A 26,813-nucleotide genomic window follows, 5' to 3' on the forward strand; every position below is an offset into this window, starting at 1 on the left:
ACCGCGCCTCTAGAATAGTATAATTAGTATAATTTGTGGTTTAAAACCAGTGGAATAAAATCTGAATTATTGGATTTAAGATAACAAGACCATTGTTCCCGCTTTGCATTGTCCCACCCCCATCCTCTTTAATCCCTGTAACGAATGTTTCAAGTGTTATGTGATTGTTGAGAACACTGTAATATTTCCAATGTTGCATTTGTGTGGTGAGGAGTGAAACATTTCATCTGGTTCAGTTGACAACAGATTCGACATCAGACATTCAAGTTTGCAGAAATACAGTCATTAGTGGCGTTCATGTAAAGTTCTTAACATATTAGATCCCAGTCAAGTCCGGTAAAGACTGGTTAGTGAACCCGGATTCCGCCACCTGTGGGTGTCGCGAGTACCCCGTCCTTTGTCCAGTGGCAAGTGGCGTGGTACACAGCACTGCTGGTAATTCACTTCGCGTCGGCGTGCAAAAGCAGATGTCTGTGTATCACTTTGATGCTCCTGGCTTGTAATTCACTTAGCGTCTGTATGCGAAGTTGAATCCCGCCACTCCGCGGTTTTCTACCTCGGCAGGGAGAGTGGCGGTAGCCCGAGACTGGGGTGCTGGGTGTCATCTTTTAACGGCGTGTCCGCTACAATTGCGTTTAGGCAGAGTGTGGTGGTAAAGTTTGATGACTCGCCATAAAACACGAAACACTAATAACGCGACTTGCTAAATCTCATCTTCCCGCACCGAATAGATTCATTAATTTCAATTTTACATTTTAAATATTTTAGAGCAATTATTTTTACTGTAGAGCTGTAATTGTTGTTTTAATTTTAAATGATTCATTCTGAAAAATAATAATAAAAAAAACACTCTATATATATTATACAAATAAAATTTCAATGACCAAAAATAATTACCACCAAAAAATAAAATGTCTAATTACCAACAATACATACTTGTATCTATTTTTAATTTTTTTTTAAAACCAAAAATAACTACAAACACAATTTTTTTTTTTTTATTTCTCATTCATATCTGAGATATTGCTGATACTGGTGTGGTAATTGGTATTACAGCATTTTTCTATATAGGAATAAGGATGTGTTGTGTATTATTATTTTATTTATTATTAGTACTACTACTTACCTTATGACATTGATGTTTATGTAAAGTTATAATTACAGTATATAGTGATCATAATGAAGTAGAGGTCGGGGTAGGAGTAAAGTTTATACTTCCTACTCCTTTTCGAACGTACAATTTTTTTTAAACTATCTGCATTTATTTCACAATTTCGTTAATAAAATACAACAATCTCCTAGAAAGAAGTAGCAAGAAAATAAAAAAAGAAAAAGAAACTAAGTTAAAAGAAAAAACAAGAGAACCTGTGTGTGGTTAGGGTCACTTAAAAAACATATTTTTCTGAATGTCAGCCATTTTCCCCAGTGTTTTAAAAATATATATTTTTTTCATGTTCAGTCTATATGTAAGACGTTCCAAGACAACTATATCGTACACGATTGACAGCCATTGTTGGACCCTAACCCCATTTGATACTGCCATAATCCTCCCCTAACCTTACTCTGTCCTATACTAATCTTATCATAAACCTATCATAACCCATAATCTAATCCTAACCCTAACATACTGTACATATATTGGATATAAAAAGTCTACACAACCCTGTTCAAATGCCATCTTTTCTTTATATAAAAAATGAGACCAATATGAATCATTTTTAAAAATCCACCATTAATGTGACCTATAACCTGTACAACTCAATTGATTTCTTTTTAAAAATAGTGTAGGGCTGGGGGGAAGGGAAAAAATAAAAATAGGTCGACGTAGAATTTCTGCCTCGAAGCGCCGCTGGGACCCAAAAAAAAAAACAACAACACATATTTGGCCCCCCGGAACCAATGTTTCACACGGACATTCATTGCAGACCTATGCAGTGTTGGGCCACTGATCAACTTTGCCAAAAACGACAGAGGAGCATCTGTAAGTGATTCTTAAGACACTATTAGATGTGTAATGTACAGATATGAGTGAACTGAATAGTAGTTATCATTTCTTTTGACCTAAAATGGTAATCACTAGCGTGCTAATGCTAATTGTGAATGCTAACTGTTTAGCAAAGGCTGATTTTGTTGTCTCAAATTCTGTACAGAGTTTATGCCATACACTCAGTACCAACATGTGCTGTTTAAGGATAGACGTCTAGCCCTCATAAATGAGAATAAAATGCATGCTAAGAGTTAAAAAAAAAATGATTAATTATTACTTGTGTACTGGATGAAACATTTACAGGATAATTCAAGCTAAAAAGATTAGATCATGACAGCCCTAAACAAGTCTTCACCATTTAAAGTGTGTGGAATTGATCCCAAATAAATCAGAATCATCTTTATTTCCCAAGTATGTCCAAAAAACACACAAGGAATTTGTCTCCGGTAGTTGTAGCGGCTCTAGTACAACAGACAGTCTATTGACAGAGAACAATTTTGAGACATAAAGACATTGACAAAAAAAAAAAAAATCAGTTCCTGAGCAGTAAAGGGTTGCTAGTTATCTGGTAATGCCGGTACATTTTTTCAAATGTATTTATTTATTTATTTTTGGACAATTGTGAAAAAAGATGCAGAGTCCTCTAGCACTTAGAACAGTTCAAATGACTAATAGCAATAGTCTGGTGCAATGACCATTGCGCCGAGAATTCAAGGAGTGTATGCGGTTTAAAGTGACGAGTCGTGCGATAATCTGGGATCACAATTCAGGTGTTCTAGTTGGCCTTTCTTGACACTTTTGTAGTCACGTCTTTTAGCACAAGCCGTGGTCCACAGACAGATTCCACAGCATCAGACAAATCTCATTGTTTAGAGGTATTAGTCAGGGGAAGAGTACAAAAGAACTTCCAAGGCATGAATTATACAATTGAATACAGTGAAGACAGTCCCTATCAAGTGAGGAAAAGATGGCAAAACAATGACATTACCAAAAACTGGTTGTCCCTCCAAAAAGGATGAAAAGACAAGAAGAAAACAGGTCAGGAAAGCTGCCAAGAGGCAGACAGCAACATAGACTGACCTGCAGGAATTTCTGGCAATTACTGCAAGTTTAGTACATGTGATACAATCTCCCATCTCCTGAACTATGGGGTAGAGTGGCAAGACAGAATCCTTATCTGACAAACAAACAAAAAAAACACATGAAATCTTCCAAATGCATGTGGCAAAATGTGCTATGGTCTGACGAAACCAAGGTTGAACTTTTTGTCCATAGGTCCAAATAATATACAGTACTGCTCACCAGGAAGGTTTAACATGAGTTTGAATGTGATCGGTTAATTGTGAACACAGCCACACTCCAGTTAGAATAAGGGGGTGGACACATTACCTCCATTATTTATATTACCCCTTTAAAAATATTTTATGATTCCTTCAGTTGAGTTGTACAGGTGGTAGATCACATTGATGGTGAAAAAAATGTTGACATGATTTATCTTGGACTAGTTTTTTGTACGACAAAAATCTGGCATTTGTGCATGGGTGTATTAACTTTTTTTTACCCACTTTATCCGTAACACCCTAACCCTACCCTATCTTAACCCTAACATAACCTTACCTAACCCTACCCTATCTTAATGGTATTTATATCCTTTCACCATATCCCCTAGCCCTTTTCTAAACCTACTGTATCCCCTAGCCCCTAGTCTTCACCATCACAAACAAAAGATAAATTGGGCTCGGCCTAGTCAAGTTAAGACATTTTAGAACATTCAGCTCCATCTGTACATTGGAACGTTGATTTAACGGAACAATTCAGGGTGGGGGTGTGTGGGGGGGATTGTCCTCCGTTAAATTGAAGGACGTTTTTTATGGCCTATGTACAACCATACAGTACAAAATTTCTGTAAATATATATAAAAATGCTTGAAAATATTAACCCAAACTTACCTCCCCCGGGTGGGATTCGGACGCAGATCTGCGGTTTTCAAGAGCGCAGCAATGGAACAAACGTTTTCCAAGAGCTGGGCAATGATCACAAAAATATATTGAAACACATTATGTCACCTGAATAAGTAACGGATGGGGACATGATATGCATTTGTAATGACAAACATATCTAATTATTCTTGACATTAATGTGTTTTTGTTTATGATGTTTCTTTATTTCATTTTGGAGGGGCCGGTTGTTTACCCAACCAAGGGTATATTTTAATGTATTTATTTGTGTCTGTTTTTTGTTTCACAGTGTTGGGACACAATTGTGAACATGTTTATTTGTATTATTCTGCTTTCTCTGCCTTCTCCCTAATGCTGGTGGGTCGGTGCTGTGTCCTTGCTGGTGTACGGCTCATCAGGGGCCTAGTGCCGATGTCACTGCGCTGGGTGACTCTCCCTGTGTGTTTGTGTGATGTGCGTGTGTATGCATGTGTGTATTATGTATATGTTTGCCCGTGTGGGATGTAAAGTCTGTTTTGTTCAATTGTACAGTTAAAAAAAATTAAAATAAAAAAAGAGCGCAGCAACCCAGCGCACAAGAACATGGATAATTTACATGCAATCGTCATTCATCCTGGTGCAGGTAAATTAGCCATGTGGCTCACAGCGCTCGGTGACAAGGTTCCACTATATGAAGATTTGGGTGAATGCGTGTACAGTGGGCCCCTGCTATTTGCGAGAGATAGGGAACGAGCTGGACCGCGAAAAAGGAATTTCCGTGACTAACTGACGCTTCCCTAAAAGTGATTCTATTTTCCTATTTTAATCATTTAAATCACAAATATACCACAAACTGCAATCTCAGAACACTTTTTTAAACACATCTTAAAACATTGCTGTACCCTTTAAAATACAGTACTGTAAACGGCTTACAGCTAAGCATGCAGATACACAATGTACAGTACATGAGTTACATCGATGGTGCTCAGAGGAACCAACAGCCTGAACAGCGGCGCTAGGCCGGCTGGCGGGGGTTCTCCCATGGCGGGTCATGAATGCCAATTGATTGGCGTGGAGCTGGAGTGTGACCATGCCAAGAAAAGGGGGGAAGTGTTGCGAGGGATTTTGCTGTTGGCGGGGCCTACTTTGAAGTGCCTCATTCTCATTAAAAATGAAAAGAAACTGAAGAAACAAGGATGGTCTAATAATTTTTTCCATGACTGTTTAGGATTAGGTTATGGTAAAAGTTGGGGTGAGGTTTAGGTCAGTGGAAAGTTTTCTGATAGGGTAAGGCTAGGGTTAAGAGTATGGTTTAGGGTTAGCAGAGTTAGGTTAGGCTAGGGTTAAGGGTTAGGTTAGGACAGTGGCGGATTTTGGCATGTGCGGCCGAACAGGGTGGCCTTACTTGGGAATAGTGGGCTTAAAATCTTCCTCATAATAAAGCACTTAAAACATGCTGAACATTAATTCAGGGCTCATTCAAAGCACATTTCCAATTGTCAGTTGTCATAGGGCTGTATAGTACAGCTCATCTCTTATCATGGAATCACCTGCTCCAGGAATTTAATAATAGCTCTCCATTGGCCTCTCTGTCTTATAATATACGAATTCATTTCATATCACATTAACCCTCTGTCTGCCCTCAATTGTAATTGTCTCCAGGACTCTGTGACGCAAAAGCGGGATTGAAAAACATAACAAACCCCCCCTCCCCAACAGCAAATCCATCACTTGTATTTATTATGGCCCTGATTCCTGAAGATAGAAAGGGCCGACGCCATTCCCTGAAGGGGAAATTTGATCCTACAGCCTGATTTAAAAACATGGTTGCTCGTAAAACAACGAGTTGTTGGGAAAAGGTGGTGTAACACAGCATGATAGATGGTGCTTGAGTGTGCTTATTTTGCATTTCTTATGATTACACCGATGGGAATACTGTATGTTGCTTCCCAAACTGGCTCATAGTCACACAGGCAGTTGAAGACGGTTTTTGAGCAAGTATAAAGTATAACAGAGGCCTATATGTAAGGGGCCAGGACCAGTGTGTGAATTTTAACACCTAATACAGCATTCCCTACAATATTAACAATGGGTTTATACAGCATACCTACTTACTGTAATGCCCTTGTATATGGCCTCGCATGTGGGAGAGGAGCGCCATGGTCGCCGATGTGTTGTAAGATGCCACAGTGTCATCTGCCTACAAACTATGCATTTGTTTCATTGTTGCTATTTAACTTTTATTGTATCTGAAGATACCTACTCATTGGCACACGCATGCCCATTTGCCTTTTCCGACAAGCACTAAGACAGTAACAACACTGTGTCGTAAAGTGTCAGGGTGATTTGGTGCGCTTTGTGTCCTCCTAAACCAACTTTGATGATGAATAAAGTTCCTGCTGGCACACAGTTGTTGTCTGCACATTATTGGACATAATAATTTGCCGACGAAGCCGCCATGGAGGCAATAATTAGTGACTTAGTGACGCGAAGAATTAGTGACGCTAGCTAGCCTGGCTAATCACTGTGCAGAGCCGCGAAGCTGCCCGAGCAACACAATCTGATTCCGTGCTGACGTCTTATATGCGTTATTGGACATAATAATCTGGCGACAAAACCGCCATAGAGGCAATGACAAAGGATTTATAGGAACAGGTCTGCACAGTGTTTAGTCACAATAGTGAGCTAGCCACAGCCGCGGGAATGCCCAAGCTGCCCACGTGACATAGTCACCAAACGGATAACAGTTCTAAAAACTAAACTAGCTTTCAGAATCAAACTTACAGGACGGCAGTGTGGAATGTAAACGAGATAATGTCAGCGAAATTTAGACAATTACATCTGATCACAAAATTTGCGTAAAATGCAAATTATCGACAGATCTGATCAAAGTCTATGGGTTGAAATATATGCCAGCAGGAACTGAATTTGAATCATTTATATTTGAATTTCTACACTTGAATAGTTGCATTCAAAAACTGAATTTGAATTTGTATTGTTTAATTCGAAACATTGCATTTAAAAACTGAATCTGAATAGTATAATTTTAAATAGAATTTATTAGTCTGAAGTCCAATAAACTTGAAAGTTAATGTAAGAATTTTTTATCCGCAATGAAAATTCAAATGATATATTTTCACATTCAATTTGATCATTTCAGATTCAGTTCGACAAATTCAATTTCAAATTACCTGTGACAGACATCCGGGAACTGTAAGGGATAGCAATTGATCGGCGATACACAGATCTCCTCTTCGGCCAATCAGCGGCTTTGTTTTTTATCACGTGACATAGGGACTCTCCGGAAAGTCAAATCTTCTAATCAGCGACGGTATTTTAACCTTTATACCACCTTTCCTTAACCCTTTGTGGAATGCAACATACGGTCAGAAAGAGATAAAAAGGTGCTTCCTTTCGAATATAGGAAAGGACATATCACACTGACATGACAAAATCGTCTTTCCGTTTTTTCCCCAACATAACGTCACCCAGGCATTGCGCTCCATGCCTTAGGCTTTACTGACACCTAGGGGTAGAAACAGCACATCTTGATACAGACAGCACTGTTTCAAATGATTTCAGGGGGTTTACATGAAGGAATTGGAGTCCAGCCCTTATGCATCCCTCTTTCTGACCGTATGATGCATTCCACAAAGGTTAAGGAAAGGTGGTATAAAAGTTAAAATACTGTGGCTAGTTAGAAAATTTGACATTCCGGAGAGTAACTATGTCACGTGATAAAAAACAAAGGTGCTGATTGGCCGAAGACGAGACCTGTGTATCGCCGATTGATTGCTATTCCTTACAGTTCCCGGATGTCTGTCACAGATAATGTGAAATTGAATTTCTCGAACTGAATTTGAATTTTCATTGCGTATAAAAAAATTCTTACATTCACTTTCAAGTTTATTGGACTTCAGTTTCAAACTAATAAATTCAATTTAAAAATATATTATTCAGATTAAATTTTTAAATGCAATGTTTAAAATTAAACAATACAAATTCAAATTCAGTTTTTGAATGCAATTATTAAAGTTTAGATTCAAATTTAAATTCAAATATAAATGATTCAAATTCAGTTCCTGGTGGCACATATTTCACCCCATAGACTTTGATCAGATCTGTCAATAATTTGCAGATAATTTGCATGTTACGCAAATTTTGTGATCGAATGTGCCCCGCGGCTGTTGCTAGCTCACTATCGTGACTAAACACGGTGCAGAGCTGTTCCTATAGAGCCTTAGTCATTGCCTCTAAAAGTCTAGTGTGAACATGCACTTCGGTGAGTTCTGTCTGGCACTATTTGCCGAGAAGGCAGTGTGAAAGGGCTTTCATCATCGAGAGTTTCCTACAAACTAATTTAACAATGTGCCTCTTTTTTTCCCCCAACTCGCAGGTGAACGAGATTTACCACGACGAGTCCTTGGGGGTCCACATCAACGTGGTCCTTGTGAGGATGATCATGCTTGGCTATGCCAAGGTGAGCTTCTCATAACTAACTAACTAACTGACTGACTAACAAACCAAACAACCAACTAATCCCAATGAAAGGGCAATTTTCAGTCAAGTGTTGTAGAGATAGTTTGTTTCTGACCTTGTGTTGTTCTGTGGTTGTGTTGTTTAACTAACTAACTAACTAACTAACTAACTAATTTACTAATCCCAATGAGATTCAGCTTGTTTCCAACCTTATGTCGTTGCTAACTGCCAAACAACTAACCACTCAACCAGATAATATTGATCAAAGGGAGAGACAGTTTGTTTCCAAACCAGATGTGTTTTGTTGCTAACTAACAAACCACAACAAACGAACCAACACACTAATCCTGATGAAATAGAAATTCAGAACCTTGCACTAACTAACTAACACCAATAAGATTCAGCTGGTTTCCAACCTTATGTTGTTGCTAACTATCAACCAACTAGCCACCCAACCAGCTAATCTTGATAAAAGGGAGATTCAGTTTGTTTCCAAACCAGATGTGTTTTGTTGCTAACTAACAAACCAACCATCCAAACAAATAATCCTGATGAAATAAAAATTCAGAACCTTGCATGTGTTGTCACTAACTAATCCCAATGAGATTCAGCTTGTTTCCAACCTTGTGTTGTTGCTAACTAACAACCAACCAACCGACTAACAAACTAATCTTGATCAAAGGGAGTCTCAGGTTGTTTTGTTGCTAACAAACCAACCAACCAACTAATCCTGATGAAAGGGAAATTCAGACACTTATTCGTGTTGTGTCCCTAACTAACTAAACCCATATTTCCATCCACAGTTGACAGGGACATTTATTTACTCAACTGCAGATGGGTATTTTTGAAGCTGCTGCTGTTTTGTTTAGCAACTGAGTTAGTGTCATGGACGGCAAATCAACATCACATAAAATCATCTTTAATAATAAATACATAAAATAAGTAACTAGTTGAATTTATCTGTTTCCAAGCCTTGGTAGGTGCTGCTGTTTTGGGTAATTTTTTAAAGTCCATCTTCTATTCTGCCATCCATAAAGTTTATACAAACTATCAGTCTGTGCAGTGTTGTGGTTCCTATACTAGAAAATCTTTACCCAGCCTGGATTAGTAGCTGGTTGTGGTAACCAGTCAACGTTTTTCTGGCTTTCCCGTCAGTCCATCAGCCTCATCGAAAGAGGCAACCCGTCCCGCAGCTTGGAAAACGTGTGCCGCTGGGCCTTTGGACAGCAGAAGGGCGACGTGGACCACGCCGAACACCACGACCATGCCATCTTCCTCACACGCCAAGGCTTCGGCCCCACGGGAATGCAAGGTAAAGATCCCCTATCCCGAGGGATATCTTGCTCAACAGTGCTTTATTCATAATATCATCACCATTCTCTTGTTTCTGTGATTATAGTGCAGTTTAACTATTGTGGAAATGTGTGATGGAAATAAGAATGAAAGCTTTAGAGAATATCCATCCATCCATCCATTTTCTGAGCCGCTTCTCCTCACTAGGGTCGCGGGCGTGCTGGAGCCTATCCCAGCTCTCATCGGGCAGGAGGCGGGGTACACCCTGAACTGGTTGCCAGCCAATCGCAGGGCACATAGAAACAAACAACCATTCGCACTCACAGTCATGCCTACGGGCAATTTAGAGTCTCCAATTAATGCATGTTTTTCGGATGTGGGAGGAAACCGGAGTGCCCGGAGAAAACCCACGCAGGCACGGGGAGAACATGCAAACTCCACACAGGCGGGTCCAGGGATTGAACCCGGGTCCTCAGAACTGTGAGGCTGACGCTCTAACCAGTCGGCCACCGTGCCGCCGCTTTAGAGAATATGTTTAAGACTATTATTTGTAAATCACTTTTCTCTGCCTCTAAAAATATTGTTAAACTTTCAAAATGCCTGTGGACAGTATGATTAGGTACTTTCCTTTTTCTCCCTGCTTTTGTCTCATGAACCCTTTATTGACTTTATCTCATTTAAAGGGGACAACTGGGTAAACTAAAACACAGTGGGCACCACAGTTGCTGAACAAAACAGCAGCAACTTCTTCATTGTGAACAACTAAGCCTTTTCGTGGATGTTGGTTTTATACCCGATCATGAAAGTCAATTAACCTGTCCAGTTAACCTGTCTTGTGGAATGTTGTTTTTTGAGCATTCCTCAACTTTTCCAGTCTTTTGTTGCCCCTGTCCCAGCTGTTTTGAAATGTGTTAAAGGCATCAAATTCAAAATGAGAGAATATTTGATAAAAAAAAAAACAATAACATTTATCAGTTTGAACATTCAAAATCTTGTATTTGTAGTGTATTAATTTGAATATAGGTTGAAAAGGATTTGCAAATCATTGTAGTGTTTTTATTTACGTTTTACACAACATCAAGACTTAATTGGAATTGGGGTTTGTACATAAACTTTTTTGGTAATGTATATCATGACAGGGCTCATGAAAAATTGTGTGGACATAATTATCTATTATAACAGGACACACCAAAAAGTCTCAAGGACCCATGCCCAAAAAGACACAAGTAGACATTTGGGGTAAATTCTAGCATTCATCATCATTCTTAGGCTTTGCTGTGAAAAAGGTGCAAGGGGGCGTTATTATTTCCTATTGTTTTGCTAAAAAACAAAATTAATATGCCTGCGGTCTCTTACTGGGCTGCCATCTCCTCCTCCAGCCACATCTGTGATTTCCCAAAGGGGATAGGGCAAGAGAAATGAATTACTTCCTCCATACAGTATCTGCGCCCTGTGAGGCCATTTGCACCGATTTAAGAATGGCTACAATGAGAATCTAATTATGCATCAATTCTCCCCAGTCCCTTTTTGCCGGTGGGCATGAAAAATCTATCCGACGTGACCGTAATCCTTCCTGTGAGCAGCCTGGGTTTTCATTCGCAGCATGGAGGGCAAGGAGACGTTATTGGCTTCATGTCTTCGCGTAGACGCGGCTAGTCAAACGCCAAATTATTCCCATGCTGTTCAGAGGATTGGGGCTTGGGGGTGGAACGCCTCACAATTCAGGTTAACATTTGATAAGCAAGGGGCCGCGCTGTTAGCTGTTATTAGACGTTTGTCTTAGGCTGTGACATGTTTTGAAATGGGTCCATTTCAACAAACAAAGCAATTGAGCGGGAAGCCGCCCATTCGTATAGCGAGGGTGCAATAATGGGCTGATAGAAACAGTCAGAGCTGCTTGTTCTGTCTTCCACAAACTACCCAATAGAATCCATCAAAGACCATCGGAAAACACACGTAAACGATTTTTCATCTGCAATTATGTTTGTTTTTAAGTTGTTTTCCAAGCCAGGGTGAAATCTTCTTACATCTAGCATCATTATATGTGAGCTCAGTATATCTCGCAATTTAGCCAGCATCAAAGAAATAAGTGTGTGTGTGTTATTGGATTTTTTTCCTTTGTCTTTTTGTGACAAAGGACTAAGGAAGAATATGCTCTGTAAATTAAAGAAAAGACAGAAATGTACTTTTGTCCAATGCAGTGAAACACTGCAAGGTTTACGATCAATACGATTTGGAGTAAATATTATGCCAGGGATGGGCAACTTAAATAATGGCGGGGGCCACAATTTTTTGTCAGCGCGACCAAGGGGCCACCTGGGACCGCGATTTCCTTGGTCGAGTTTTCTCTTACCGTAGCTTTTCGCCATTGCGTAATTGCTGTTTATTGTTGTTGATTCTCATCATGGCGTCACCACTCTTCTTCTTCTCTGATGGAGAACATCTGGCGCTATAGTAAGCGATGTCTGCTATCTCATGGTGAATGGTGTTATTGCAATCTAAAAGTGCTCTGCTATGGTAGAGAATTTTTTTTCTTTTTCTTTAATTAATCTAGGGGCCACTTCGAGTGTGGGCACGGGCCACGTTTCCTGGATTTAAAATTTTCACAGAGAATAAAAATTATTATTATTTTTTTAAATTTCCCATATTATTTGAGGGGCCACTCCGGGGTGGGGGTGGGGGGCAGACAGTCACTTGCCCATCCCTGTATTACAATTACATTGTTATCGCAGCTACTGGTACAATTTGGACAAATGTTGGCTAATTTCAAGGGAATTTCAAAGACAAACTGCTCTTAGAGATTTTCCTTTTTTAAATTCAGCCGCCAAAGCCTGTTTCCTTTGACAACATTCAGTTTAGTAGGCATGTCTCTCATGAGTAGACCATGAGTAGACCTACCAAAAAAATGAATCCATCCATTAATTTTTTGTACCGCTTATCCTCACTAGAGTCGGGGGTGTGCTGGAGCCTTTCCCAGCTAACTCTGGGCGAGAGGTGGCCTTAACTGGCATGTTTTTGGGATGTGGGAGGAAACGAGAAAACCCACGCAGGCACGGGGAGAACATGCAAACTCCACACAGGTGAGGCCAGATTTTAACCAGGGTGTTCAGAACTGTGAGGGAGATGTGCTGTCCAGTCATCTATCGTGCTGCCGTCTCAAAAAAGCAATGCCTGATAACACACAGGAAGACTGCCATTTTGTTTCGGAGTGGCCATTTAAAAATGTTTTTGCCACCTCTCAGGACTTCAAATATAAACGTGTCCTAAAGATTTTGTTGAATTACTTCAAAAATGGAACAAAAACACCAAACAGACAACACTAAATTGTGAATATTTTTTTGTTTTCATCATTGCACGTGGGCAGTGCATGCTCGCAACTTTGATGACATTAAACCAGGGGTTGTCAAACTCATTTTAGTTCACGGGCCACATCCAACCCAATTTGATCTCAAGTGGGCCGGAACAGTATATCCATGGCCTTATAAGCTATAAATAACAACAATTCAACTTTTTGTTTTTTTCAAGTACAGTAAATAGTTTTTTCCACACCAACTCAGGCTAGTGCTGTCCTAAGCCTTGTTGTATCCATTGACAAACTCTGATAAGGATGAGAGGCAAAATGTCTTCTAAGAAAACCAAAACAGTCCAGTCACAATCGATTCAATGCCCTGACAATGAAACGACTTGGATAATAAGAATATTCACAGGAAGACTAAAATTACTGCAGCAGACTGGGGAGCTGTGACCGTCTCCATCTATATTCACGTCTTTTTTTGTTTTATTATTATGTTCGCCAGCTAGCATGAATAAGTGTGAATCACCGTAATACACAAACACACAAGCACATGCCTTACAGTGTTTGCGTAATCAAAATTCAAGAGTACAAAAGCCTCGGGCCTGTGCTCATGAAAGAAATGTCAGCTCCAGCTCTCAAAAATGTAAATAAAAATTCTTATTACCAACCTGTCCGAAGATCCCAGAAAGCACAAAGCCAAAATTTTGGTTATTTGCAAACCAAAGGAGGAAGAAAATGTTAAACAAGAAGGGTACAGAGAAACTACTTTTCCAGTACATACAATCACTACTGATTGCTTGTCAAATGGATATGTTGCTTGAATTGACGGTATAATTTAGAACCAAAACTTGGTGAGTCATCAAACTTCCCCGTCATGCCATGCTCACACGCAAAAACAAAAACTCAAATGTTTCACAATTCAGCGTTGTCAATCTGTCTTGGACAAAATCTGTAGGATCAATTCACTTTTACAGAACCCTTGGAAGTGGCGAAAAATGACCCTAAAATAATTGTTTCAAAACAAAATGACAGACTTCATAGTTACCGACATGGCTTCGTGAGGCTTTTTTTTGGAGTGTACTCGTGAAAGACATGTCTACAAAATTTTATGTTGCTTAGGGTAAATGGCTGTTTGTGAGGGCTGAATTTTCAGATGTCATCTAAATTTGGGTAGAGCATGGAGACAAATTTAGATGATGATTCATAAGTTTGTGCCGTTCATCTGTCTAGTGGACTTGGTTCAAATTTGGTAGCTATTGGAAAAAAACTATAGGATATGTTAATTTTTTTAAAGGACCTCAGGGAACAATGACACTAAAATGTCAGTTTCAAACCATAATAACAGAGTTCCTGTCTTCTTTGGCATGCCTTTTGGGACTTTTTGTGGGTCATCCAGTGATAAAGATGTCTACCAAATTTCATGTTGCCCAGAGCAACTGGCATCAGGGGCTGAATTTTCAAGTCATTTGGTCAAGGTCAGAGCTTTTGCAGTTGCGTTATTAAAGTTTTGTGTTTTATGGTGAAACATCAAACTTTGCTGTCATGCTCCGTGCATAATCAATGACAAAAACTCAACTATTCTCTAATTTAGTGTCATCTGTCTAGTAATTCATTTTTGAAGGAGACCTGCCCAAAAAAAGCCTAAAATGGCTCCTTCAAATCAAAGTGTCAGACTTCCTGTATCTTCTTTAGGATGACTTCTTAAAACGTTTTGTGGATCTATGTCTAACAAATGTCGTGTTGCTGAGTGAAACAGAACTCAGGGGCTGTATTCTTTTTAAAATTTCAAAGGACACTACAGAGATAAAACGGCCACTTCAAACCAAAATTGTTATTTTTTTAAATTTATTATTATTATTTTTACCTGTCTTGTTCAGCTGCATGGCCTTGCAGAATGTTGGCTCTGTATGCCTTTGTGCTGGAACAGTTTTGTTGTGCAACAGGGGAGTTTGAAACAGTCCCTCTGCTTATTTAAATTTTTTTATTATCGTATTCTCACGACCACAAGACGCACTGTATTAAAAGGCGCAGTCTCAGTTACGGGGTCTATTTCTGTATTATTGGGCGCAGGCATGGTAAAACATACCCTAGCTTAAAACATACAGTAGCATGCACACTAGCATATGTTTTTAAAAAGGCAGCGGGAGCAAAACTGAGTTTGGTTGCACTTTATTGAAGTATTTAACAATGTAAACAGTGAGTTCGGTTATACTTGATTGAAGTATTTAACAATGTACTCACGTTATTTTTTGATCAATCCTCATCCACAAATCCATCAAAGTTCTCATCTTCTGTATCCGAAATGAACAGCTGGGCAAGTTCTCTATCAAACATGCTGGGTTCCCTCTCGTCATTGTCGGAGTCAGTCTCGTTACCGGGGGGCTGTTCAGCAATGATGTCGGCTTTCGAGAAAGCTCGGACAACAGTCAAAGCATATACCTTAGCCCAGGCAGCCACAATCCATTCACATATGGTCGCGTAACTCCCCCGGCGTTGCCTCCTAGTCTTAGTAAAGCTGTGTTTGCCATCTGTCGTCCATCGCTCCCACGTCGCTCGCAACTTCACTTTGAATGCCCTGTTTACACCGATGTCCAGCGGTTGGAGTTCCTTCGTCAAGCCTCCCGGAATGATGGCAAGCTCCGAGTTCATTAATCCATTGCTCTAGTTGGTCTTCCAACTCGGGCCACCTCGCCCTGTTTCCGCGGAAACTCAGCTTCGTCTTCTTGACTTGGCAAAGCTCGTTTTCCTGCTTCCTCCACTTGCGAACCATGGATTCGTTGATCTTAAATTCTCTCACGGCTGCTCGATTGTTCCTCCGCGTAACTGATAGCTTGCAGTTTAAACTGTGCTTCGTAAACGTGTCTCTTCCTAGGTGCCATTTTCGGGGGTCCTTAGCCAAACCGATGTTGTTTTGCACAATGCACATCCCGGAACTATATACCAACTGAGGGCGTGCCTTTAGCGTCTTCTTTCACACGCAACCTTCCCCCTTTAACGTCCGCATGCTGTCCTCAGTCACGTCCGCCTTTCCTCTATATAAGCAGCGTGTCGGTAGGAAATGCTTCCAGTCAGTCAAGCGAAGCGCTCATCAAAGTAACACAACAACATTTGCAGCTTTTGGAACTCGGTGCACACATAAGGCCCACCGCATTATAAGGCGCCCCGTCCACTTTGGAGACGATTTAAGACTTTTAAGTGCGCCTTATGGTCGTGAAAATACAATATTTTGATGTTTATTGTATAGGGGTGAGAAACACAGCAGGACAATAGCAAGACAGTCTAAATATGTGAACACAAGTAACATTACAACAGTCATTTGTAGTCATGGGTTTGGGGGGGGACCCGGTGAGGACATGCAATAACTAACCAAGAGAACAAGATAAGAGAGGACAGATAAGCGCAGGACGGGATGTGGGAAAATGAGCAAGGCAGTGCTGTTGCCGAGTGGTGCAGTGGGATTCTTTTTTTAGTGTCTAAACACCTGTAATTTCATGCTGCTTAGTGAAACTGACTTTCGGGGCTTAATGTTTAAGCTCTGACCTCATGGTGTTGAATGGAATTTATGTTGGGAAAATGTTTCACACAAAATTCTTGTCAAACTCCAAAACTTTTAGAGCGTTTAAACAACCTTTAAACTTTCAATATTATTTTTTTCCCACCGCTAACAAAAAACAATTTTCAGTCTGCAAATTTAGACAAACTAACCCATTCCACATTTAAATGTATGCAAAAAGTGCCGCTGCGGGTGTTGGAATGAAGATGTCAAACGTTTATTTACAGTTAAAAGATATAGCAATGGCGCACACAGACAAATTAGTTAGTCATTTTTCTTCCCCCATCCTTCCTCAAAGGCTGTTGATTAGAGACTTAATACGTTTCTAACAGACATGCGGCTCTCTGATGAAACCGCTCACCATTTTCAATGCAACGCGCGAGTGAGTCAGTCGCCCCAATTGCAGCCACAGCGCTTTGTTCATTCTCAAACTTCACACAGATGACTGGCTTTTTTCACCGCTTTTCATAGCTGTGATAACAGAGTGGAAATCGGGTGTCTCGCTCAAAAAGTGGAACTTTTTTTTCATCCTGTTTGTTGCCAAGTATTATCTGGCAGGAACTTGACATATTCATATCTCTCTGTCTCTCTATATATATATCATCAGCCATTATCTATCCACTGCAGGATTAAGGCCTCTTAACGTTTCCAACTACTATGACATTTTGCAATTTGTTGCCAGTGTATTCCGCTGTGTTCAATGATTTCATCTATCCATCTACTTTTAGGTCTTCGCCGTGGTCGCTTTGTGTCCAGTGGTATCCAATTGATAGTTTCTGTGGTCCACCTTTTGTCAGCTCTTCGGGCAATGTGGCCAGCCTATTTTCATTTAAGGCTTTTTATTTTTTGAATGACATCGCTAACTCAGCTTTATTCTGTTTTAAAGTTTCAAGTATCCCAGGGAACGTTTTTGACTGTGGATTATTTTTGGTTTTAATGTACTGCATTTTTCTGTTGCGGAAGGTGGCAATTATCATGAATATAGTGGTACCTTGAGCAAGGAGGGATGAGAAGTGATGCAATCATTAATCTGTTGTGTTTTTTTTTTTTAAAAAAGAATTTTAGAGATACACTGTTGCCTTGAGATGCGAGTGACCCAATTTATGAGGTTTTTGAAATGCAATCCGTAGTTCGGCTGATGTTTGGCTTCGAACTGCGAGGAATATTTTGAGATACGAGGCCTGTATGGTGGCAGTGAACTCAATTTAACTCACTTCACAACAAGCTGCAGTTTTGGCAGATAGTGAAAAAATCTTCAAAAGGAGGTTTTGAGCTGTTTATTGGCTCTCTCAGTTGATGTTTACTGTCAAATAAAACATAAAATAAAGAGAATTACATGTAGAGTATTTAAAACAATGACATAGCTTTGCCATCCATTTAGCTAAATGCTAAAAACCAATGCAAAACACTATAGACAGGCTAACAACTAGCATCAATGTCACGGTGGTACAACCCTTTAAGCAACGGATATTTCAAGACAAATGGTGGACCGATAATATAACAATAGTCATAGGCAGATATTGCTTATCATCTACAAAGGAGGACTAATATTACCCATGGCTTACTGAGGAGTATATCAGTATGTCTCTATTATACTGCCCCCAGATGGCCAAGGCACACACAATTTGCCTCTTCTATCTTCAGAAAAGTTTTTCTTTTCTGTTTAAAATGGAGTACTTTAACCAGTATCCCTTCCCGTACCGTAGTCTAAGGTAGAAGCCAGGGTCTGTTCTGTGCCTGTTGGTGCCGTCAATCCTCACTTCCTTGGACCAGCTGCCTCGTTTCAGGCTAGCCGGCTTGCTACCTCACCAGGACTACTTACAGTGGGTACGGAAAGTATTCAGAACCCCTTAAATTTTTCACTCTGTTATATTGCAGGTATTTGCTAAAATCATTTAAGTTAATTTTCCCCTCATTAATGTACACACAGGACCCCATATTGACAGAAAAAAAAGCAGAATTGTTGACATTTTTGCAGATTTATTAAAAAAAAGAAAAACTGAAATATCACACAGCCATAAGTATTCAGACCCATTGATCAATATTTAGTAGAAGCACCCTTTTGAGCTAATACAGCCAGGAGTCTTTTTGGGAATGATGCAACAGGTTTTTCACACCTGGATTTGGGGATCCTCTGCCATTCCTCCTTGCAGATTCTCTCCAGTTCTGTCAGGTTGGATGATGAACGTTGGTGGACAGCCATTTTCAGGTCTCTCCAGAGATGCTCAATTGGTTTTAAGTCAGGGCTCTGGCGGAGCCATTCATGAACAGTCACAAGTGTCACAAGTGTCTTGCACTGAAGAGAGGCTTCCGTCGGGGCACTCTGCCATAAAGCCCTGACTGTTGGAGGGCTGCAATGATGGTTGACTTTCTCCCATCTCCTGACTGAATCTTTGTAGCTCTGCCACAGTGTTCTTCTTTACCTCTCTCCCTAAGGCGCTTCTCCCCCGTGTGGTCAGTTTGGCCGGAGGGCCAGCTCTAGGAAGGGCTCTTGTCATCCCAAACGTCTTCCATTTCAGGATTATGGAGGCCACTGTGCACTTAGGAACCTTAAATGCAGCAGACATTTTCTTGTAACCTTGGCCAGATCTGTGCTTTGCCACAATTGAGCTTTTCAGCTGAGCTTTTCAGGCAGTTCCTTTAACCTCATGATTCTCATTTGCTCTGACATGCACTGTGACCTATAAGGTCTTATATAGACAGGTGTGTGGCTTTCCTAATCAAGTCCAATCAGTATAATCAAACACAGCTGGACTCCAATGACGGTGTAGAACCATCTCAAGGATGATCAGAAGAAATGGACAGCACCCGGGTTAAATATATGTGTCACAGCAAAGGGTCTCAATACTTATGGCTGTGTGATATTTCAGTTTTTCTTTTTTAATAAATCTGCAAAAATGTTTGCAGAATTTTTTTTGCTCCTGTCTATATGGGGTGCTGTGTGTACATTAATGAGGAAATAAAAGAAATGATTTTAGCAAATGGCTGCAATGTAAAAAAAGAGTGACAATTTTAAGCGGGTCTAAATACCTTTCCGTACCCATTGTACTGTCGTAAATGTATTTTTTTTTTTTTTTTGGGTCACCTTTTTCATGCCTTTGGTGTTTGCATGTGTGCACTTAGTAGCATGGCATTTAATAGGTATGCTTATCATGAGTGGACACAAAAAATCTCAATAAGCCATGCCCAGAAAGATACAGAAGCGCAGCTGTTTTAGGCTCATTTTGGCAATAATTCTGTTCTTTACACTCTGATTTTCTTAAAAATCATCATCGTCACATTGATACTTTCATTTGGTGTACCTAACCAACTTCTGTCCTTTTAATCCTACCCAATTTTGTTTTCCCAATTTTCTTTAGGTTATGCTCCCGTGACCGGAATGTGTCACCCAGTCCGGAGCTGCACCCTCAACCACGAAGACGGCTTCTCCTCCGCCTTTGTGGTGGCTCATGAGACAGGACACGTGTAAGTCTTGAATTGTTTTTTATTGAAAAGACAAAGTAGTAAGAACAACAAACGTGATTATGAATGTGTTAGTATAGATAAGTAACTAAGTACGGATACTGAGTGCAAAGAGGCTAATATATCCATCCATCCATCCATTTTCTGAGCCGCTTCTCCTCACTAGGGTCGCGGGCGTACTGGAGCCTATCCCAGCTGTCATCGGGCAGGAGGCGGGGTACACTGAACTGGCTGCCAGCCAATCGCAGGGCACATAGAAACAAACAACCATTCGCACTCACAGTCATGCCTACGGGCAATTTAGAGTCTCCAATTAATGCATGTTTTTGGGATGTGGGAGGAAACCGGAGTGCCCGGAGAAAACCCACACAGGCACGGGGAGAACATGCAAACTCCACACAGGAGGGGCCAGGGATTGAACCCGGGTCCTCAGAACTGTGAGGCTGACGCTCTAACCAGTCGGCCACCGTGCTGCCAGCCTAAAAAAAAAAAAAAAAAAAAAAAAAAAAAATATATATATATATATATATATATATATATATATATATATATATTTTGTTTTTTTTTTTCAGTGTAGACGTTTTGTGACTAAAAAAAGATTGTATGACTTGACCAATGTAAGACTAACCCAAGTAATTACTTTATTCCACTTCCTTGAAATTGAAATTTAGTGCGCACTTGCCATGCTTGATTTTTGTCACAGTAACTTGAAAATCAAAGCTTAAGACTTGAGACTTAGGTGCTTGGGACTTGGAGTATGTGAATTACTCCCACCACTCCTGTCAATACAAAACACACAGTGGAGCTAAGCAGGGAAACAGATAGAGCTAATGAACCAACTGTGTGAAATCTGCTCTGTTCAACTCATACAGCCTGGAGGTAAACGTCACCAGCTGGAGGCAGAGAACCAGCCAATAAATGTGTGGATTTATCTGATTATTTGTTGCATTTTGGAGCGAGAACTGGCTGTGGAGATGATCGGATGAATTTAGCAGATCTAAATGCCATCTGCAGTGTTATAGCTCACCAAGTGTTTGTTTGCGTCCGTTGAAAGTAATTGACTTGGAATGGCTTCTGGTCGCTCCCCTTGGGCCAAATTCTTCACAATTTTAATTTTGACTATCATAGCCATGCAGATGACACACAGTTATATCGCGCAGTGTCTCCAGATGACTACAGTTCAATTGAGGTGTTGTGTCACTATCTAAAACAGATAAATATCTGGATGAGCCAAAATTTTCTTCAATTAAACCACAACAAACATGAGATAATTGTTTTTGGCAATAAAGAAAAGAGGATTGCTAATATTAAATACCTGGAGTCACTCTCTTTAAAAACCAAAGACCAAGTCTGAAACCTTGGTGTACTGACTTTCAACAGTCATATCAAATCAGTTACAAAAACTGCCTTCTACCATCTGAAGAACATATCCAGAGTGAAGGCTTGCATGTGCCAAGCAGACCAGGAGAAGCTCATCCTTGCTTTTATCTCAAGCAGACCTTACTATTGTAATGGTCTTCTGACTGGACTCCCCAAAAAGAGCATGAAACAGCTGCAGCTCATTCAGAATGCTGCAGCTCGTGTTCTGACCAGAACAAAGAGGTCAGAGCATATTACTCCAATTCTAAATTCTTTACACTTGACTCCCAGTCAGCTTTAGAATAGATTTTAAAGTTCTGCTCTTGGTCTATAAATCACAAAATGGCCTGAATACATGAAAGAAATGCTAATGGTGTGTGTGTGTGTGTGTGTGCGTGCGTGCGTGTGCGTGTGTGTGTGTGTGTGCGCGTGCATGCGTGCGTGCGTGCAGGTTGGGCATGGAGCACGACGGCCAAGGCAACCGCTGCGGAGACGAAACGACGATGGGAAGCGTCATGGCTCCTCTGGTCCAGGCGGCCTTCCACCGATACCACTGGTCAATGTGCAGTGGACAAGAACTGAAGAGATACATCCAGTGAGTCGTGGCCTGTTGTTTTTCTATGTCGTAGCTACTCCTCTTGAGACTTTATCGTCCCCCATTCTGAATCAGGTGATATGTTTTTGTAAACTGCCAATTATATTTAATGGATTTCCGAGATGATGTGCTGTCGGGTTGATGCGCTTCATTCGGGAGCCTCCGTCAAATCCAATCAAAGTTAAATCAGCCTGTCTGCAGCCGCTGTCATCGGCAGACCTTTTTTTCAGTTAGTTTTTGAAAGCATCTCACTGCACTTCAAACAACAGGGAAGTGTGACGTTTGGAGGCTTTCGCTTCTATTTGTTTTTTCCATTGGGTGTGTATGTGAATGTACAAAACAATGTTTACATTTTGTGTACTGTATACTGTATGTGGATGGTCATATGTTCAGATTGGGTGTGTATGTGAACACATGAACAGATGTTTACATTTTGTGTATATGTGAATGGGCAGATGGATGTTTACATTTTGTGTGTAGGTAAATGGACAGAAATACGTTTTCATTCCTCGTCAATGTGAATGGCCAGGCAAGTGTTTGGATTTTATGTGAACGGACAGATGAGTATTTACATTTTTGCACGTATGAGAATGGACAGACGGCTGTTTAGATATGAACGGACAGGTTAATAGCGACATTCAGTCTGAGCATAGGCATGCAGAAGGCATTGAAGAAAAAGCAGCAGTTTAAGCACAGACTTGATTGGCACTAATGTACGTCCTCGGATTCATATCTCCATCCGGCCGTAAAACAATCAATTGCCGACTCTGCTGAGCACGGCGACTAGCGTATATCGACTGCTGTGTCCACTCAACTAGAAGACTTACAAACGCAGGATTAGGAGCTGCAATGCTAGGAAGAGCCGAGGTCTTACATCTTTCAATCCAATTTCACATGTGCCAGGTTGGTTTTTCAAGTTGACAGTGGTGTGAAGCAACCAACGAGGCAGTTTGGGTTTTAATGCTACCTTGCCTCCTAATCTGCCTCAAGTCATACCACAGTCACACAATCACAGATGGCAGTTCCATATGTCAATTCAAAGCCTCCGAAGTTCACATAATTCTATTTTCCTGTGGAAATATGAGGTTTGTCAAAAATTAACCCACCAAAAAATATCAACAATGGAAAATTCCATTCATCCATTTTCCATACCACTTATCCTCACTAGGGTCGCAGGCGTGCTGGAGCCTATCCCAGCTGACTCTGGGCGAGAGGCGGGGTATACCAGCCAATCGCATGGCACATATAAACAAACAATCATTCGCACTCACGTTCACACCTATGGACAATTTATAGTATCCAATTCACCTATCATGCATGTGTTTGTGATGTGAGAGGGAACCGGAGTAGCCGGAGAAAACCCACACAGGCACAGGGAAAACATGCAAACTCCACACAGGCGAGGCCGGATTTGAACGTGCGTCGTCAGAACTGTGAAGCAGATGTGCTAACCAGTCGTACACTGTGTCACCACAATGGAAAATTAAAAACAAAAACAAAACAATTGTACTGAAATCAGTAAAATTTGAGGTTCTCTAGGTTAGTGTTGTGCTCAAGACCACACTATGCGAGACCAAGACTTGCCCCAGAGTAGAACTTACCAAAACAATTAAGACCAAGACTTTTGGGAGTCAAAACCCAATCAAGATCATGACCGAGACAAGCCCAGTAACGTAAGAATTTATTTTAAATATCAGGACAAGGTTAAACAGTAAAAGTGCATTCTCTCTATTTTTTCTATTAAATACATTTGACAGCCAAAAACACGGTGTCTGCAACTCGTTCAAGCACAACATGGAAAAATCATAATTTTTTCAGCTAAATTCACAAAAATAAATCATTGTAACAGTTAAGGTTAGCTGACCTGTGTTTATGTTTGCTTTCGAGATGTCGGCTGAAAGTTCAACATCGTCTCCCGCCTTTTCAGTGAGTTAAAAACCGCAGCATTTGCACACCGCATTGTTTTATTTTGCATGTTCTTTTACATATAAAGTCTTTGTGGTTGAGGAAGCCAAATTTAATAACCGTTGAGTTAGCAGACAGGTCTTGTTCTGGGGCTGTCCTTGCTCAGTTTCATACTTATGTTTCGCACCTTTAACTTCCGCTTGTGAGCCGGTCATGGAGGCAGTGTCTCTCAGTCAACAGCACGAAGATTGCAGTCATTACGGGGGTGGTGTGGGATTAGTTACACGTGAATTGAAGGTATTTGTTGTTTTATCAAGTGCTTCTCCTTGTTATCACATTAATGTAGCTGAAAAAAAGCAGATCAGTGCATGTCTCGACCAGTCTCGAAAGAAAATCCTGAGTCCGGCCAGACCCAGGCCGAGACAATACGAAAACGTTTGGGAGTTTTGTGTTTGTTACAAATGACAAACAAATGTTGGCATCTTGCGTGTATGCTAAGGGACAGATTGCTGTTTACATTTCCAGAACGTGAATTGACAGGTTATTGGCCACGTTAATGGTGGAAAATGTTTTGAAATGATTTCTCTTGGACTTTATATCCACTGACTGTATATACAGTATATTGACAGACAGATGTTGACAAATTGCAGGGTGGTATGAATATTTTAAGACCACCGCCAATTAGAATAGCCAAAGTTCGTGAGCCTAACCGCTATTCTCATCCCCCACCATCTTATTTTTGCACTGTCTGACACGCACAGACATATGAAGTCTGCGTCACCTTGCTACATGGACATTTTGCTGCGTCAGAGAGCACCATAGTCCGGTTGATTGATTGAAAAGGGCTGATTGGAAGATGAGATTTCAAAAACATGTTTAGTGATTAGCGACTTCAAGCATTAAACGTCAATGAGGAGTGGTTAACTCCTCATTGACTGGTGGACAATCGGTTCAACCCCTAACGTGTGACGTGAAAAACATGATGGTCAACAAAATCAGAACCTTTATAATGGGAACCAACTGTATTCTGCTGTTACATACAGGGACCCTTTTTTTTTTTTTTTTTTCCCTTTTCAGCATTGAGAAGTACAAAGAAACCAAAATGTCACCGCATTTGTCTCCCCACCAGCACCTACGACTGCCTGCTGGACGACCCCTTTAAGCACGACTGGCCGGAGCTTCCCGAGCTGCCCGGGATCAACTACTCCATGGATGAGCAGTGTCGCTTCGACTTTGGCGTGGGCTACAAGATCTGCACCTCCGTGAGTACCAAAAAATCACCCAGCATTCCTTTGCAGACCTTCCTTTGTTTATTTATGAACGTCACTCATGTCGTGCATTGTGAGATTCTGCCAGGGGAAAGTGCTCACGCTCGTCCGCAATTAGTTGCTCATTTAAAGTGCTAAGAGAGCGGTCGGAATACTAACAGTGTTGATTAATCGTCTTTGAATTGTTTGTGTTTTTTTGTGAAGCCACTAAGGAAGGGTACTAGTGATGGCAAAGTGTGGGGAATGGAACTGTGACGATAATGATTGAAGTTGACACTGGAAAACTATTTTCTATGCTAGGATTTAATTGCTTGTGCTGGGACTACTAACAATGACACAGCTTGTATTAAAGATCCCATATTTTGGCAAATTTAGACCTCCATAGAGTGACTGTATAACATGGACTTAATATAAAAGTGTCAAATTGACCTAGTTTTGTATCCGCTTTGTTCATATTTGGCTAAGACCGCCCCCTTTCCTCTGATTGGTTGCCTCCGTGTAGAAGACCCAACCCTCACTACATGTGAGAGCATACGTTTGTTCTGTTGACAGAGCTGGCTCGGGGAGAAGAGGTAGGCGGAGAGCTTCGCTACTGACATAGATAAGCTTGAGAAATTCGAATGACCTGATTTCAGGCCTCTTGGCAGAAAAACGTATAGGACTCAGGAATGCACGGACAATTTTAATTCATATTTCACATTTACTGAGGCAGCATAAAGCCAATATAACATCCCAAACAATTCAACAATTCTGTTTTTTTCTGTCAATATGGGGTGCTGTGTGTACATTAAAGAGGAAAAATTAGCTTAAATGATTTTAGCAAATGGCTGCAATATAAAAAAAGAGTGAAAAATTTATATATATATATATATATATATATATATATATATATATATATATATATATAAGTATAAATTGACACACAGCACACTATACCCACTACAGTGTGCCTCATGTATGCTTCATTTTTGACACAACCAAACTTTTCCCCCGCGCATATTTGTTATTTCCTTCTCGCAGAAGCTCACTTTGTCACTTAAACAAAGTGAGTGCTCACCCTCCTCCCCTCGTCATATCTCGCCCCTTCATTTCCTCAAAGATGTTGAGGAAATTGACAGTGCACCAGCACACATTCATTAATGGCAAACGTGTGGGTGAGAAAGGGATGTGGGGGCACATTGTATCGTTGCAAATCGCCCAAAACCAGAAAATCATGTGGGAGAGAGAGTTGCAGCTTGCAGTGTCATATATTACCTGCTGCAAAAAAAAAAAAAAAAAAAAAATCTGTTGACAGATGCTTTCTGAAGGCGTCATCTTAATAAATGAGTCTGACGAATGTGTTGACCACGCAGTTCATCTATCTGGATTTGTAATTGCAATTCCATCTGCCAAATGACTGGTGGAAAATATGGCAACTCTGTAAATACTGTACAGTTGAGGGTCAAATTTGATCAAAAGATAAATGGATGCAAATTACTGTAAATATTGTTCATGTTAAATTGTTTTAAAATAAAATATATTAAATACAAATAAAACATTGCATTGAATAAATGTAGTAACAATAAATTGATATAAGTTGATACAAAATAGATTAAATTAAAACTAATTAAACAATATTAATTGACATTTACAGTAAATGTAAAATTGCATCTTAAATTATGTCTACAGTAAGAAAAACTC

At 40.3% G+C, this 26,813-nt stretch overlaps 1 protein-coding gene across 6 annotated transcripts in view; it reads left to right on the forward strand.

The window, feature by feature from the left end:
* adamts3 (ADAM metallopeptidase with thrombospondin type 1 motif, 3) overlaps positions 1 to 26,813 on the forward strand; it is a 139,815-nt gene that overhangs the window by 74,686 nt on the left and 38,316 nt on the right. For all 6 annotated transcript variants that reach the window (XM_061672336.1, XM_061672335.1, XM_061672337.1 and 3 more), the window contains 5 exons: positions 8,321 to 8,404; positions 9,559 to 9,715; positions 19,904 to 20,009; positions 21,817 to 21,960; positions 24,995 to 25,127. In XM_061672336.1, coding sequence (XP_061528320.1) covers positions 8,321 to 8,404; positions 9,559 to 9,715; positions 19,904 to 20,009; positions 21,817 to 21,960; positions 24,995 to 25,127 — 624 coding nt within the window. The remainder of the gene's footprint in view (positions 1 to 8,320; positions 8,405 to 9,558; positions 9,716 to 19,903; positions 20,010 to 21,816; positions 21,961 to 24,994; positions 25,128 to 26,813) is intronic.

This window comes from Phycodurus eques, chromosome 3 (assembly GCF_024500275.1).
Source record: "Phycodurus eques isolate BA_2022a chromosome 3, UOR_Pequ_1.1, whole genome shotgun sequence".
In the NCBI taxonomy this organism is placed as follows: domain Eukaryota; kingdom Metazoa; phylum Chordata; class Actinopteri; order Syngnathiformes; family Syngnathidae; genus Phycodurus; species Phycodurus eques.